The sequence below is a fragment of the Pelmatolapia mariae genome, linkage group LG3_W, assembly GCF_036321145.2.
Source record: "Pelmatolapia mariae isolate MD_Pm_ZW linkage group LG3_W, Pm_UMD_F_2, whole genome shotgun sequence".
NCBI lineage: Eukaryota > Metazoa > Chordata > Actinopteri > Cichliformes > Cichlidae > Pelmatolapia > Pelmatolapia mariae.
Genome location: NC_086229.1, coordinates 17851124 through 17864860, shown reverse-complemented (window position 1 = coordinate 17864860; position 13737 = coordinate 17851124). Strand labels below are relative to the sequence as shown.

The window sequence follows — 13737 nt, the reverse complement described above, 5'->3', positions numbered from 1 at the left end:
ATTCGCAGATTATTTTGAAGAAAACTGTTTTCTCCTGTTTACAAATACAGTTGCATCTATTTCACTTTCTAAAATGCCTTTTAATTTCATTTACAGCTTTGAAAACTCCATGGAGACAAGTATCTTGGGGGTAAATCTACAGTTCCCAGTCTTGTGAACAAGACTGGAAACCAGCTTCTGACTGGATTTTATGCCTCACATGCTACTGCTACTGCTCAACGCTTCTATGCAGGCTTTATTAAATGGACAACTTCCAATACGCATGTTTTCCTCAGGATGAATTACTGTGGCTTCTGTAATTGTATATCTTTTTTAAAATAGCTCCATCATGAGGTCAGTATTTAGTTTGCATTGGAAATCTGATGATTCCTGACGATATGTCATTCAGAAAATGTCATCATGCTATTCTGAAAATGTGCTTAAATAAATTACAGGAAATATAAAAAAATTCAAATTAAGCAATCTTCATAGATAAACCAGCTGACATATAACAGTTTGTTATTGGTTAATTGGTTAAGTAACACCCAAGTAAATACTGGACTAGATCATTAATGATGAAGACAGGAGGGAGGAGTCATCTACATTTCTACATTTACATTTTATATTTTATCTACATTTCAGAGACATAAATGAGGACCTTTCCACAAATGTGTTTCCATGTTATGATGTCCTCGTGTTTTTAATCTAACTGCTGCACTGACCTCTTTTTTTAATTAAATGCTTTCCTTTAAAAAGCAACCCCACAGAGGTATTAGGATGATTTCATGTTAAAAGAACATCTACAATATATTAAACTTGTTTTAACCCCATTTTGCAGGAACCAGGCAGATCTGCAGTATGTGAAGAATTTTCAGCTTCAAAATGACCAAGTGAGACATGTCAGAGTTTTGCTCTATGGCCCAGTCGGTGCTGGGAAGTCCAGCTTCATCAATTCTGTCAGCAATGCCTTACGGAGAAGAATAACCTGTCCAGCTTTGACCAACGCAACAAACGAGGAGGAAGGAAGTTTCACCAAAAAAGTAATTTCCTTTTATTTACACTGACTTGATGTCTGGAAATGTAACAAGTGAAACTGTAACTTATGGTAAAATATTAGCCTACACACCATGTTCAAGATTTAATAAGTAATTAAAACATTTTGATTATGTTTAAAACAAATCGTATCTCCTCCCAAGTTGTTTGGAAACTTTTTTTTTTGGTCTTTCAGTATGAAACCCACAACATTAAGAAGGACACAGGGCAGTTTTACCCATTTGTCTTCAATGACCTGATGGGTTTGGAAGAAGGGAGTGGACGAGGAGTGAGAGTGGAAGACATCAAACTGGCCATGATGGGACATGTGAAGGAGGGTTATAAGGTACAATCATCAAACTGAACATTGTTTACTCTTTTAGTAAAACTCTCTAATTTTCTTCAAGTTATTTTGTGATCAAAAAAGTAAATCATATATTGATGAATTTATTCAAGTTTAAAAAAAAAAAAATACAGACATGCACAGTCTTTTTCATTCATGTTATTATTGAGATTCTTGTTATCGTATACAATGACTGCTTATGATCTTTGTAACATATTGCAGTTCAACCCTGCGTCTCCATTGTCCACGTCTGATTCTGGCTACAACCCTTCACCTTCTCCAGAGGACAGAGTTCATGTTCTGGTTTGTCTCTACTCTGGTAACACGACAGAAATTAACAGCTCAGTGTTACAGAAGATGAAAGCCATCAGAGAGACAGCCAGCGACTTGGGTAAGAGGGGACTGAGTGTGTAACAGACTTACAGTGCATTTAAAGAACATCTTGACTATTTATTCTAACACTTTACTTGTAAAAGAAAACAAATGCATGTGCATGAAAAACATTGCTGATGTTCTGCATTAGATTTGGTTGTCTTAAAACTTCTGATAACAAAGGTTTTATAACTATACCTGGTTAAATATGGACACAGTCTCTGCTGAAAGACAATCAGAGTGGAACACTAGGATTGTTGTTGTTGTTGTGCAAATTGTATACATAGTAAAAATTCCTGTCAAGTTAATCATAAAACATCTCATATTGCAGGTATTCCCCAGTTAGCTGTTCTTACCAAATTTGATGAGGCCTGTCCTGAAACTGAAAAGGACCTGAAGAATGTGTACAAAAGCAAGCTCGTGAAGAGAAAGGTGAATTTTGGCTGGAAAAATTTAACATTACAACGATACCAGATCCAGTTCTTCTTGGTCCTGAGGCCCTCTGTCCCCCTTTAACGGGTGGACCATATGTGGGATGACCTCTGTGTTTACGCAGTTCAGATGCAAGAAAAATTAGATTTACAACCATAACAGCAGTTACAGATGACACTTCCATCACTCCCCAATTCTCCCACAGCTTTATTTTGGTGCTCCAGTTTCCCACTCCCATTTTTGGTGCCACCTTATACCTTTCAAATGTACTTAGACTAGAACCTCTGTCTAAGGAGCTTTTAACCTTTATTTTATTACTGCCGCTACCAGTATCTTCCAGTCGGGTGATTCTCAGCTTCTCTCTTCGACCTCCGGGGTTAGACCACCCTTTAGTCGTTGCACAGATCAGGGGATTATTCTGCCCCGATTTCAAACAAAGATCTGTGTATTTTGGGGTCACAGCCGTGTCCCCCTTTTTACCAAGATCCTCTCGAACCTCGTTGATCTGGTGTTCCTAGATTTTGGCCAACCCCTTCATGGTTATTGCTGTCTTTATGGGATCCATCTTCTCGAGGAACCCAAACGCCATGACACTTGACCCCAGTTGCTGTCTTGGCAGTCCCTGTGTCTGTCTCTGCTGTGAAGGGTCCTCGTATCTCCGTACCTCGTCTGGTGTCTGTTCCTTTCTCTGTAAGAGACAGAAAACCAAAACACCTCTCTCCCTAGCCTTGATAATCTAATGTTGTTATCCATTGCTCTTCTAGTGATTCAAATTTGGTGTAGAATATTATGTTCAGGACTCTCTGACCCAGGGACTTATTCTAATCATAATCTATGTGTGTGTAAAAGAAATCAAAAATTAATGAACCATTTCTAAGTCTAACACACTATAAGCTTAAGTTTTACCATTCCTAAATTATTAAATCCACAAATAAAGTCATAAAAATTTTTATATAACCATTGTTTGATGTTCAAACTCAACTTCCATTGTTTGATATTCAAACTCAACTTCCACTCCCCCCTTTTTGACACACTCGGAGCTAGAAAATTAAAAGAGAAGGTTAGTGACATCATATCTCAGAACTCAAAATCAGCAACCAAAGGGTTAAGTCTGCAGTTCCACACTCTCATGTGAAGCTACAGTCTCCTCTTCAGTCTCTCTTATCCTCCTGCTCCTGTAAGAACAAAACAAAACAAAGTGAAGCATCCACCCTCCTCTTACCGGCTGGGTGAATTGTTTGTTGGCATTTACTAATCCCAAAGTTGGTGTAGTCATTGTCTCAGTATCAAGTCAGTCAAAACTTTTAGTCCGTCCATCACAGTCCAGTCACATGCATTCATTCACACCCATTCATACCAGATGTTGCTGATAATGGAGTCTCACGCGCGACCTATTCGAGCATCCATCCCCAGCAAGATGACGTCATCATTTCGAAAAGAAAACAATTCTTTGTTTTTGGAGTGGATTGACTCACTGCAATCCTTTTAGACTCAGGACTTTTCATGTGATCAGTGTCCCATATAAGTGAATTTCTCTCACGCCAATTACAATCATGGAGAAGCACACTTTGCAACTGTTTACAGTAATAATATTTTATAGCGCTTTACATTTCAATCTTTCAGGCCTGGTTTAAAGAGCTGATTGTTAAATCATGAACTCACAAAATATCACCACTGGTGGATCACACCTCTCAGATGTTTTTCCTCAGTGCACTGTAACAAAAACAAACACAAACGTAACCAACAAAATACTAATAAAAATAACACAAACTAGGGCCCGTTGCAGACATGTCCAAACATAAAATCATCCCCCTCTTAGTTAGAGAAAGAACACCACCCAAAGCTCACTGATAAAATCAAGCTAGCGCTTAAGCAAAACCAAAAAATCAACCAGAAATTCACAGGAAAGTTTTGCTTCCTGCCGGGACAATATTGTGTAGGAATGAGAACCTCAGGTGCCGTAGCACCTTTGTTCCTCCTTGAATTAAATCTCAATCACAGAAAATGCCGTACTCCGACCTAAAACTTACACTATTAATTCATCATTTTCACTCTGTGCCTCTGTTCCTCACCAGGCTGTGTGAAGCACAGCAAAAGAATTCAGTCAAGGCCTTGAGCCATAAACAGACATCACGCACAGACATTGTTTTCATAACCAAACTGTTTCAGACCTTATTCCTTAAATCTACATAAATGTACTCTGGGTGACATAAAACACATTTTAAGTAATCAATGGTAATCAATGGCCTCATAAAAATTATGTATTGGGATGTTTGTGTGCAGCATTTTGCATATCAGCATAAGCATTTGTTAGCAAAGCATTCTTCATTGCATCAGCGTGTGTGTGTGTGTGTGCGCATCACTCTTCGTTGCACAAGCGTGTGCATGTGTATGTGTATGTGTGTGGATCACTTCTCAGTGAATCAGCATTCCAATGTGCGTGTGTGTGTGTGTGTGTGTGTGTGTGTGTGTGTTCATCACTTTCCTGTTCTGGTGTCTTGGGTAAACCACAGCCTGAAGCGTGCCCTGGGGTCCTGCCCTCCTCCTTTTCAGTCTGTTTGCGACCATTGCTGCTGCTGCTGCTCGAAGTTCTGTCCATCCTGGTTCTGACCCCAATTGGGGCAGTGCTTTCTCCAATGTCCATGCTCACCGTAGGTGAAACCTGCATCTTCTTCTTCTGTGTTTTTTGTCCATTCTGAGGTGCCTTCTGACCTCACTTGCTCCTCCTGTCTCTGTCACGCCCATTTTGCTGCCCGATCATGCGTGTTGGTCCATCACTGTCCTGCACAGTGTTAATGCAGAGTTATCAAGGTCAGCATTCTTTTGTTCGGCCTTACTTTTCATTCGGGCTTGGCGGGCGTCTCGTCACAGCTCTGTCAGCTGAAGCTGTCTGAGAATTTTCCCCCGTGTAGTGAAACGGGCCTCAGGTTTTAGTGCTCTCCGTCTCTGCTGCATGAGATCGCATTCCTGCAGCACTGTTGACATTTTCAGGTTGTTGTTGTGGGTCCAGCTGTTGCAGCATTTAGTCAGGGTCACGTAGAGGGGAGAGCAGGAGTCCAGGTCAGCCTCGGCTTTCAGGGCCGGCAAAGCAGCCTGTAATTAAACATAAAGAAAAAACAAAAAACAAAAAACAAAAACAAAACAAAACAAAAACAAACAGAAGTGTACGAACAGGAAAATGATGTTGTGTTGGCTGTGTTACAACGAGGGGAGAAACACCAGGCCAGGCCCTGTGTCAGCCTTCTCTCCTCCCCTTTTGTTTTTTTTGTTTTTTTTTCTTTTCCCCATACTATAATCAACTGATAACCCACCAAGTTGACAGGACAACATGCACATGTTCAAATTTTTAAACTCACAAAAGAGAAATTTTCTTTAATCACTTGTGTTGTTCAATCATCAGAAAACATCTCACAATTTGACTGTTAACCACTAAATTTGTTATTTCCTCACTAGTTGGTCATACCAGTCTCCTTATTTTCTTTTTCTTTGAAATTAAATTGTTGTCCTGCAACCCAGAGGGTTTACTTGTTAGTAATGGATAAACTTCATCATTTAACAACAGAAGTATGTTAATTTTTTGCTGCTTTAACCTTGCTGGAAAATCTTCACATGTTCATGAGTGTAAGCTGTTTCTTCATTGCATGTGTGTGCATTTGTAGGCGGGTCATTTCATTTTATTTTTTTTATTTTTTTTTTTTTTTTACTTTTTCTCAAACTAGGCATTACCTTAAAAGGAGCCTTTCTCTCACATTTCTCTGCTTGTGTGTGTTTTTGTTTCACCTTTTGTTGTGATGCTCCGGACGCCTTCCCAACCTCCACAAGTCTGTTGGCCCCAATTTTGTGTTAAAACTTCTCTTAATTTCTCCTCTAATTCCCTCCTCCCTGCTGTCTGTTTCACAGCTGCTGATTCTTGCTGGGTGTGGTTCCCATTACTATAATTTTGCTTCGGCCGCTGTGCTTGTGGGGGCAGTTGGTCCAGGTCCGTAGCTTCCTGTATTAACACACTAAGAGATTTATTTAATATCATTTTCATCATTGTTAAACAGATAAACAGGCAACACGCCCACCTTGACAGCGCAAACTGCACGTCAGTCTCCCAACACATTCCTCTCTCTGCTTCTCAATAATTCTCCACTACACACCTCTTAATATCGCTCTCTCCTTTTTTTATTGTTTTTATTTTTATTACACCACAGAGTAATACACCCAATTATGCCCGTCTATCTCTATGTGGCTCCAAATTCCCTCTTTATTTAATTTCACGCTATCAGGGGACAGGCACACAACAATTTTAACCACTGAAACGTCACTATAACGAGGACTCTAACCTCTATTTTAAGAAATGAGGACTCTAACCTCGGTTTTCTTTTTTGACTACTATAGAACTCAACCTTAGATGTAAAAGCATTCTCTTGTTCTATTCCAGAATAAATGTGAACCCGTGATTACACGGCCGTTCCAGTGTTACTCTGTTATCGTTTGAGGGCCCTCAGCTCTCAGGTGATAAGCCTGGACCTCCAGACGCCGCTGGTCCGTACGCCGCGTCCAACGTACGGTGGGGGAGCCAACCCCAGGGCAAAATTAATTTCCACAGGTACACTAGGCGTCAACCTTTGATCTTAAAGCATTCTCTTCGCACTAATGTCCTCCTATTCACACATCAACCGCCACTGTCACTGTGTTCACGCTTCACACACACAGAGCGCGCCCCACACACAAAACTGCACCCAGAGCGCGCTTCACACACAGAACAGCACCCAGAGCGCGCCTCACACACAGAACAACACCCAGAGCGCGCCTCACCAGCAGTGAGACCCACAGAGAGCGCTTTTCATCAGCGGAAATTTACACAGAAACCTCTTAAGCTCAACTGTTAGAACTCTTCCGAAGCACAACCGCACCATACACCAGGTACCCCTTTCACTGCGCTTATGACCGCCACCACGGGGCAAAATCGCATCGTAAAAGTGATGCTCGTCCCCGAGGCTCAAAACCGACACCATAAACCAGGGTCTGCTTTACCTTTAATCGGGGTGAAGTAAATATTTTACTTATAATTTTATGGCCGCAACCCTCGAGGCTTAACCGACACCATAAACCACCGTCTAACCTCTATTCAATGTGCTGAAACCAGCAACCCCTCACTACTGCACTTACGACCGCATCACCAGAACACGGCCGTATCATAAACCAAAACCTACGGACGTGTTTCGCATTACGCGTTGCTAGCGCTTAACCGACACCGTAAGCCAGTATCTGCTTAACCTTAATTCTGTAGGGGAGGATGGGCCCATGTCTCCTCTTCGGGCTGTGCCCGGCCGGGCCCCATGGACTAAGGCCCGGCCACCAGACGCTCGCCCTCGGGCACCCTCCCCGGGCCTGGCTCCAGGGCGGGGCCCCGGTAACCCTATCCCAGGCAGGGTAAACTGTTCCCTCGATATTCTCTTCATAAGGGTCTTCTGAATCGCTCTTTGTCTGGTCCCTCACCCAAGACCAATTTGCCATGGGAGACCCTACCAGGGGGAAAAAGCCCCCAGACAACATAGCCCCTGGGATCCCTGGGACACACAAACCTCTCCACCACGATAAGGTAGCGATTCACGGAGAGCGATTCTCTTCTCTTTAACTGTAATTAATGATATACATTTGAAAGGCCGTAATAATAAGTAGTAAGAACAATTATTCAGTCTAACCCTTTAATTCACGAATTATGACAACCTCAATCAGGTTTTTTTCTCAAGTATTTTTATTCACCTTTAGGCATGAAAAATATATTTTTGAACTTCATTGTTTTATCGGTGCAGAATCGGTGACTAATTTCTAGGCGTAGCCAAGTGGTGGAAGGCTTTACCTTGGGTGGTCTCAGGATCTCATCTCTGCTTTTTGCGGATGATGTAGGCTTCATCAGGTGATGGCCTCCAGCCGCCTTGGAATGTTTTGCAGCCGAGTGTGAAGCGGTGGGAATGTGAATCAGCACCTCCAAATCTAAGGCCATGGTCCTCAGCTGGAACAGGGTGGAGTCCCCACTCCGGGTCAGGGGCGAGTTCCTGCCCCAAGTGGAGGAGTTTAAGTATCTCGGGGTCTTGTTAACAAGTGATGAGAGAAGGGAACGGGAGATTGACAGACGGATTAATGCTGCGGCCGCAGTGACGCAGACGCTGTACCGGTCTGTTGTGGTGAAGAGAGAGCTGAATGTAAAAGCAATGCTCTCAATTTATCGGTCAATCTACGCCCCTACCCTCACCTATGGTCACGAGCTGTGGGTAGTGACCGAAAGAACGAGAGCGGGGATACAATCGGCAGAAATGGGCTCCCTCCAAAGGACGAATTATCAAAATGTCTCAGTCTGTCAATTCCAGGTGGGGAAACAGACCTGGATCAATTTTCCACAGGCAGCAGTCAGAGTAAAATTATAGGTTAACATTATTAGAAACACTTAGGCCGAGGTTTGGCTGAATTGTTTTTGTAGCTTCACTTCCATGTCTTCCTCATCCTGAAAAGCAAGCTCCAAGAACACTAACCTCTCCCTGAAGACAAGAAATGCAGTTCCAAAAGCAACAACATGGCAGGCCAAGAGACAACAGCATTGTCCTGAGCAGTGAGAGACCAAGCAGCACCAGCAGTATGGGCAAATGGCATCAACAAGGAGAAAAATGCCATCATCATGACTGGATGGATGGAGATGCGTTTAAGCTACAACTTCACTGTGTGTGAGTGGACCTTAGAGAAGACTGTTTAAGTTTGAGAGTTGGTGAAATGGAGTGGTTTTGAAATGGCTTGGAGTGAAATGGCAATGAAAGAGACAGTGGGATTGCACAGGACAAAGCTGAAGAGAAGAACTGCCACTGGACTGCTGCATGGGGGAGATAAGACCACAGTGGAAGGAGGAGGGGAGGAATGCTGTTGTTTAGTGTGGGAAATCAAATTGGGTTAATTAATCTGGGAGGAAAACTGACTGCTTTAAATGGGAAAACTGAGAAAGTGTCTTGGAGCACCACAAAATAGGACACAAAATCACACACACAAACAGAAAAATGCCTTAATCCTACTAACACATACACATACACATACGCAATAAAGCTCATGAGAATCAAATAGTATGTTAAGCATGTGATTCTGTTACCATCATCTTGTCAGGTTAACTTAGTGCTGACCTTCTCAAAGTGGGGCCCGCAAGGGGGCGCAGAACCATTGGGGGGGGGCGGTATGAAAAGGGGGGGGGGACAAAACGCTTGGACACTGCTAGCACGGGGCGCCTCCACAAATGCAAAGCAGGAGTTGAAGCATCGCTGAATATGTTTCCAAACCAACTTCATTCTAAGCCAAAGACTAGAAAATATGGTGAAGCATATCTTCCCTTTGGCTTCACCTCCACAAGTGCCAAGGTAGGTCTCCTCTGCAGAATTGGTTTTCCCTTCGTCGGGAGCAGCGCTGGGCTCTCCAAATCACGGACAAACAGTATCCCACATTCTGTTAGGATCCCTGGGTCATCGACCCAGTGGTTTGTGTTTTGGTTCTTTGAGTTTGTTATTTCATTATATTCTAGTTTTGCTTTTTGGGTTTTTGGATTATTCTTAGTTTAGGTTCTCTGGGTGGGTTCTGTTTGAGTTTTAGTGTTCTGGTTTTCTGTCTGTGATTCTGAGTTGCTGTCTCCCCTGTTTGCTGTATCCCCACGTCCAGTCAGTGTCTGTGTCTGCCCTGGTCCCACGTCTTTGTTCCCTTTGTTATAATGCCTGCCTGTGAGTCTGTGTTATGTTTCCTGTTTTACTTTGAAAGTCCATGTCTCATGTTAGTGTATCTGGTTTTGCTCTCCTTGTCTCGTTAGTCCTGATTTGCCCCAGCTGTGTTCCCCTCCTGTTGCCCATTCCCTGATTGCTCCCTCTGTGTACTTAAACCCTGTGTTTCTTTGAGTCAGTGTCACGTCGTCCCTCATGCTGTGTGTATCTCCCTGTGGCTCCCTGTGTGTGTTTCGTTAGATTCTTTTCAGTTTAGGTTTTGTAGATTTTCTTTGTTCAGCAATAAAGCTGTTTTCAGTTCACCGTTTTGTCTCCGGAGTCTGCACCTTGGGTCCTATTCCTGTCTGCACACAGCCGTAACATGACAGAACGACGTGACCATACTATGGACCCAGCAGACATTGAACTTCAGGAGCGACGCCGAGCAGCCTTTGCCCAGCTGGAGGAGGAACTCCGCTGGAAGCCATGGCGCACCCCTGACGTCGGGCGCATTTTCCATGGAACTCGGCTGGCTCTTGGTGGGCCCCGGAGCTGCCAGAAGTCTCCACCTGTTGCTCCGTTGGCACTCAAGATGCGGCCGCTTCAGTTGGGAGTCCTCCGTATGGCTTCAGGTGCTCACGCTCCAGCCTCAGCGTCACCGTTCTGTGCACCAGAGGCTCAGTTGCTTACGCCGCCAGCGACCTCTGCCCAAAGGAAACGGCGCTCACTTCACCGTCATATGGACACTTCTGAGCAACCTCCTATGGTGAGCCAAAAGGACTACACTTTCCACACTCCACCTGAGCCATTAAACAGTAAGGATTATGAGCTCACCTCAGAGACTTTCGGGACCTCGTTTCTCGATGAGGATTTGGATTGGGAGGCCAGTTTTGGTTTAAGTCCTCACAAGCTAGTTAATGACAACGTACATTCTTCTAAGACTGTTGGTTCTTGGACTGTACATCATGGTGGAAACAAGCTAAAACCCACTTTTGCCAAGTCTGTTTTTTCTAACCCTGGCCACATAAATTCTGAGACTGTGAAAATTGTTACGACTGTTAGACGTGGTGGTGGTAGGAAGCTAAGAAACTTTGTAGAGGAGTCTGTGTTTGCTGAACCTACTCCTTCGCCCCATTGTGTTCCTGCTCCCAGGGCAGCTCGGGCCCAGCATTCCCCTGCACCTGTTTCAGTGCTTCAGGTGAGGGAGGCTGAGGTCCAGCTGGTCCCTGCTCCAGTGTCCAGGCCGGCTGAGGCTCTGCCTGTCGCTGCACCCGTACCAGCTCCTCGGGTGGGGACAGCAGCTGCCCAGCCATTGACGGTGCCTGTCCCGGCTCCCAGCGTGAGGATGACCGGGAACCAGTTAGCTCCAGTACCCGTACCTTCTCCTCGGGTGGGAGTGGCTGGTGTCCGGCAGGTACCTGCACCTGTTTCTGACCTCGCGGGAGGCTCAGGTGAGCCCGTCCAGCGGTTGTTTTCAGGTTCTGGAGGCTCAAGGGAACTAGCTCAGTTTATTGCTAATCCACCACCTAACCCGCCATTACTACCATCGTTACAACAGTCAATAGAACTAAAACTTCTATCAATAGCTCGAACATTAGCTCACCTCTCAGCTCAGTCGCCTGCTCAGTTACCACCTGCCTCGCCTGGAGGGTCCGAGGGGCCCGTCCAGCCTTCTGTTCCCGCTGGGGGTTCTGGAGAACCGCACCAGCCTTTGTTCGTCTCCGCTGGAGGGTCCGAGGGGCCCGTCCAGCCTTCTGTTCCCGCTGGGGGTTCTGGAGAACCGCACCAGCCTTTGTTTGTCTCCGTTGGAGGGTCCGAGGGGCCCATCCAGCCTTCGTCGCCACCACCTGCGGCTCCCACGCCGTCGCCTGCAGTGCCACCACCTGCGGCTCCCACGCCGTCGCCTGCAGTGCCACCATCTGTTTCGTCGCCTGCAGCTTCGCCGTCGCCTGGCCCAGCTCTGGCTTCTGCTCCGCCTTCGCCTGGTCCAGCTTCTGCTCCGCCTTCGCCTGGTCCAGCTTCTGCTCCGCCTTCGCCTGGTCCAGCTTCTGCTCCGCCTTCGCCTGGTCCAACTTCTGCTCCGCCTTCGCCTGGTCCTGCCTCGTCAGACTCGTCCACACCTGGCCCTGCCTCGCCCACGCCTGGTCCTGCTTCTGCTCCGCCATCGTCGGGCCCTGCGGTTGCCACGCCGTCATGGAACCCGACCCGTCCTGTGACACCTCGCCTCTGCCAGCCGCTTTCCAGGCCTCTAATTGGGCGTCATGGCCGTCAAGGCCGGCCTCCTGAGAGAGATCGTCGCCGCTGCTGGCATCGCAGCCGACCTCCGGAAGTGTTTGCCCATTGCCGTGTGCATGGCCGGCCCCCTGACCTGTTTGCCTGTTGCCGTGTGCATGGCCGGCCTCCTGACCGGCTCCGTCGCCGCCGGTGCCTCCCGCCCGGCCGGCCTCCTGAACTTTTTTCTGGACTCTTGGGCAGTCGTCCTCCAGGCCGGCCCCCTGAACCGCCTGGATTTGGACTGTTGTGCCGTCAACCTCCGGGCCGGCCCCCTGAACCTTTTCGAGACTGTTGCCTGGGCCTCCGCGCCTTTTGGTGGGCCCTTTTGTTTTTCTTTTGGACTGTTCCTGGGCCTCAGTGCTGTTTTGTTCTGTTTTGGACTTTGTTCCCTGTGTTTTGGTTTCTGGCTCCTTGTGTTTTTGTTTCGGTCCCTCCCTCCTGTTTCCCCCACCGCCCGCCCTGGTTGGGTTGTTTTTCGTTTTTGGTGTTCTGGTTTGGGCTGTCTGGAAGCCAGCCCTTAAGGGGGGGGTACTGTTAGGATCCCTGGGTCATCGACCCAGTGGTTTGTGTTTTGGTTCTTTGAGTTTGTTATTTCATTATATTCTAGTTTTGCTTTTTGGGTTTTTGGATTATTCTTAGTTTAGGTTCTCTGGGTGGGTTCTGTTAGAGTTTTAGTGTTCTGGTTTTCTGTCTGTGATTCTGAGTTGCTGTCTCCCCTGTTTGCTGTATCCCCACGTCCAGTCAGTGTCTGTGTCTGCCCTGGTCCCACGTCTTTGTTCCCTTTGTTATAATGCCTGCCTGTGAGTCTGTGTTATGTTTCCTGTTTTACTTTGAAAGTCCATGTCTCATGTTAGTGTATCTGGTTTTGCTCTCCTTGTCTCGTTAGTCCTGATTTGCCCCAGCTGTGTTCCCCTCCTGTTGCCCATTCCCTGATTGCTCCCTCTGTGTACTTAAACCCTGTGTTTCTTTGAGTCAGTGTCACGTCGTCCCTCATGCTGTGTGTATCTCCCTGTGGCTCCCTGTGTGTGTTTCGTTAGATTCTTTTCAGTTTAGGTTTTGTAGATTTTCTTTGTTCAGCAATAAAGCTGTTTTGAGTTCACCGTCTTGTCTCCGGAGTCTGCACCTTGGGTCCTATTCCTGTCTGCACACAGCCGTAACATGACACATTCTTGATTTTTAGTTCACAAACCCTTGTTGTAATGACTAACTACTCCTGACATTTTGGAGATGTTAGCTCTTTATACAGTAAAGTTACAGTGGGATACAAATAGTATCAGGCTCATCCTGCCACGATTTGTTCCCCCTGTCTAAATCACGGACTAACAGTATCCCTATGTTTTTAAACCCATTTTGCACAGAGAGGCATTATTTGAAAAATGTATTGATAGCAATGTTGAATATTATTACACAGGAAAAAAAAAACTACATGTAAAATACCCAGATAGCAAGGAAACATTGAAACAATGTTGAGTCAATATCAGGCGACGTCATTGAAGCAACGTTGAAGTGTGACGTTGACCCAACGTCACTCTTGCACCCATTTTTAACGTTGAAACAACGTCAGGTTTTGATGTTGAATCAATGTTGAAA

The 13737-nt window shown here is 45.6% G+C and overlaps 1 protein-coding gene across 1 annotated transcript in view; it reads left to right on the top strand.

Annotated features, from left to right (window-relative positions):
- The first annotated feature begins 328 nt into the window (after positions 1-328).
- The window catches only part of LOC134621068 (interferon-induced protein 44-like), a 35747-nt gene continuing 22338 nt past the window's right edge, over positions 329-13737 (top strand). Inside the window, exons 1-5 of the mRNA XM_063467490.1 lie at positions 329-333; positions 818-1019; positions 1208-1357; positions 1577-1745; positions 2058-2158. Of these exons, the coding sequence (XP_063323560.1) occupies positions 329-333; positions 818-1019; positions 1208-1357; positions 1577-1745; positions 2058-2158 (627 nt within the window). The remainder of the gene's footprint in view (positions 334-817; positions 1020-1207; positions 1358-1576; positions 1746-2057; positions 2159-13737) is intronic.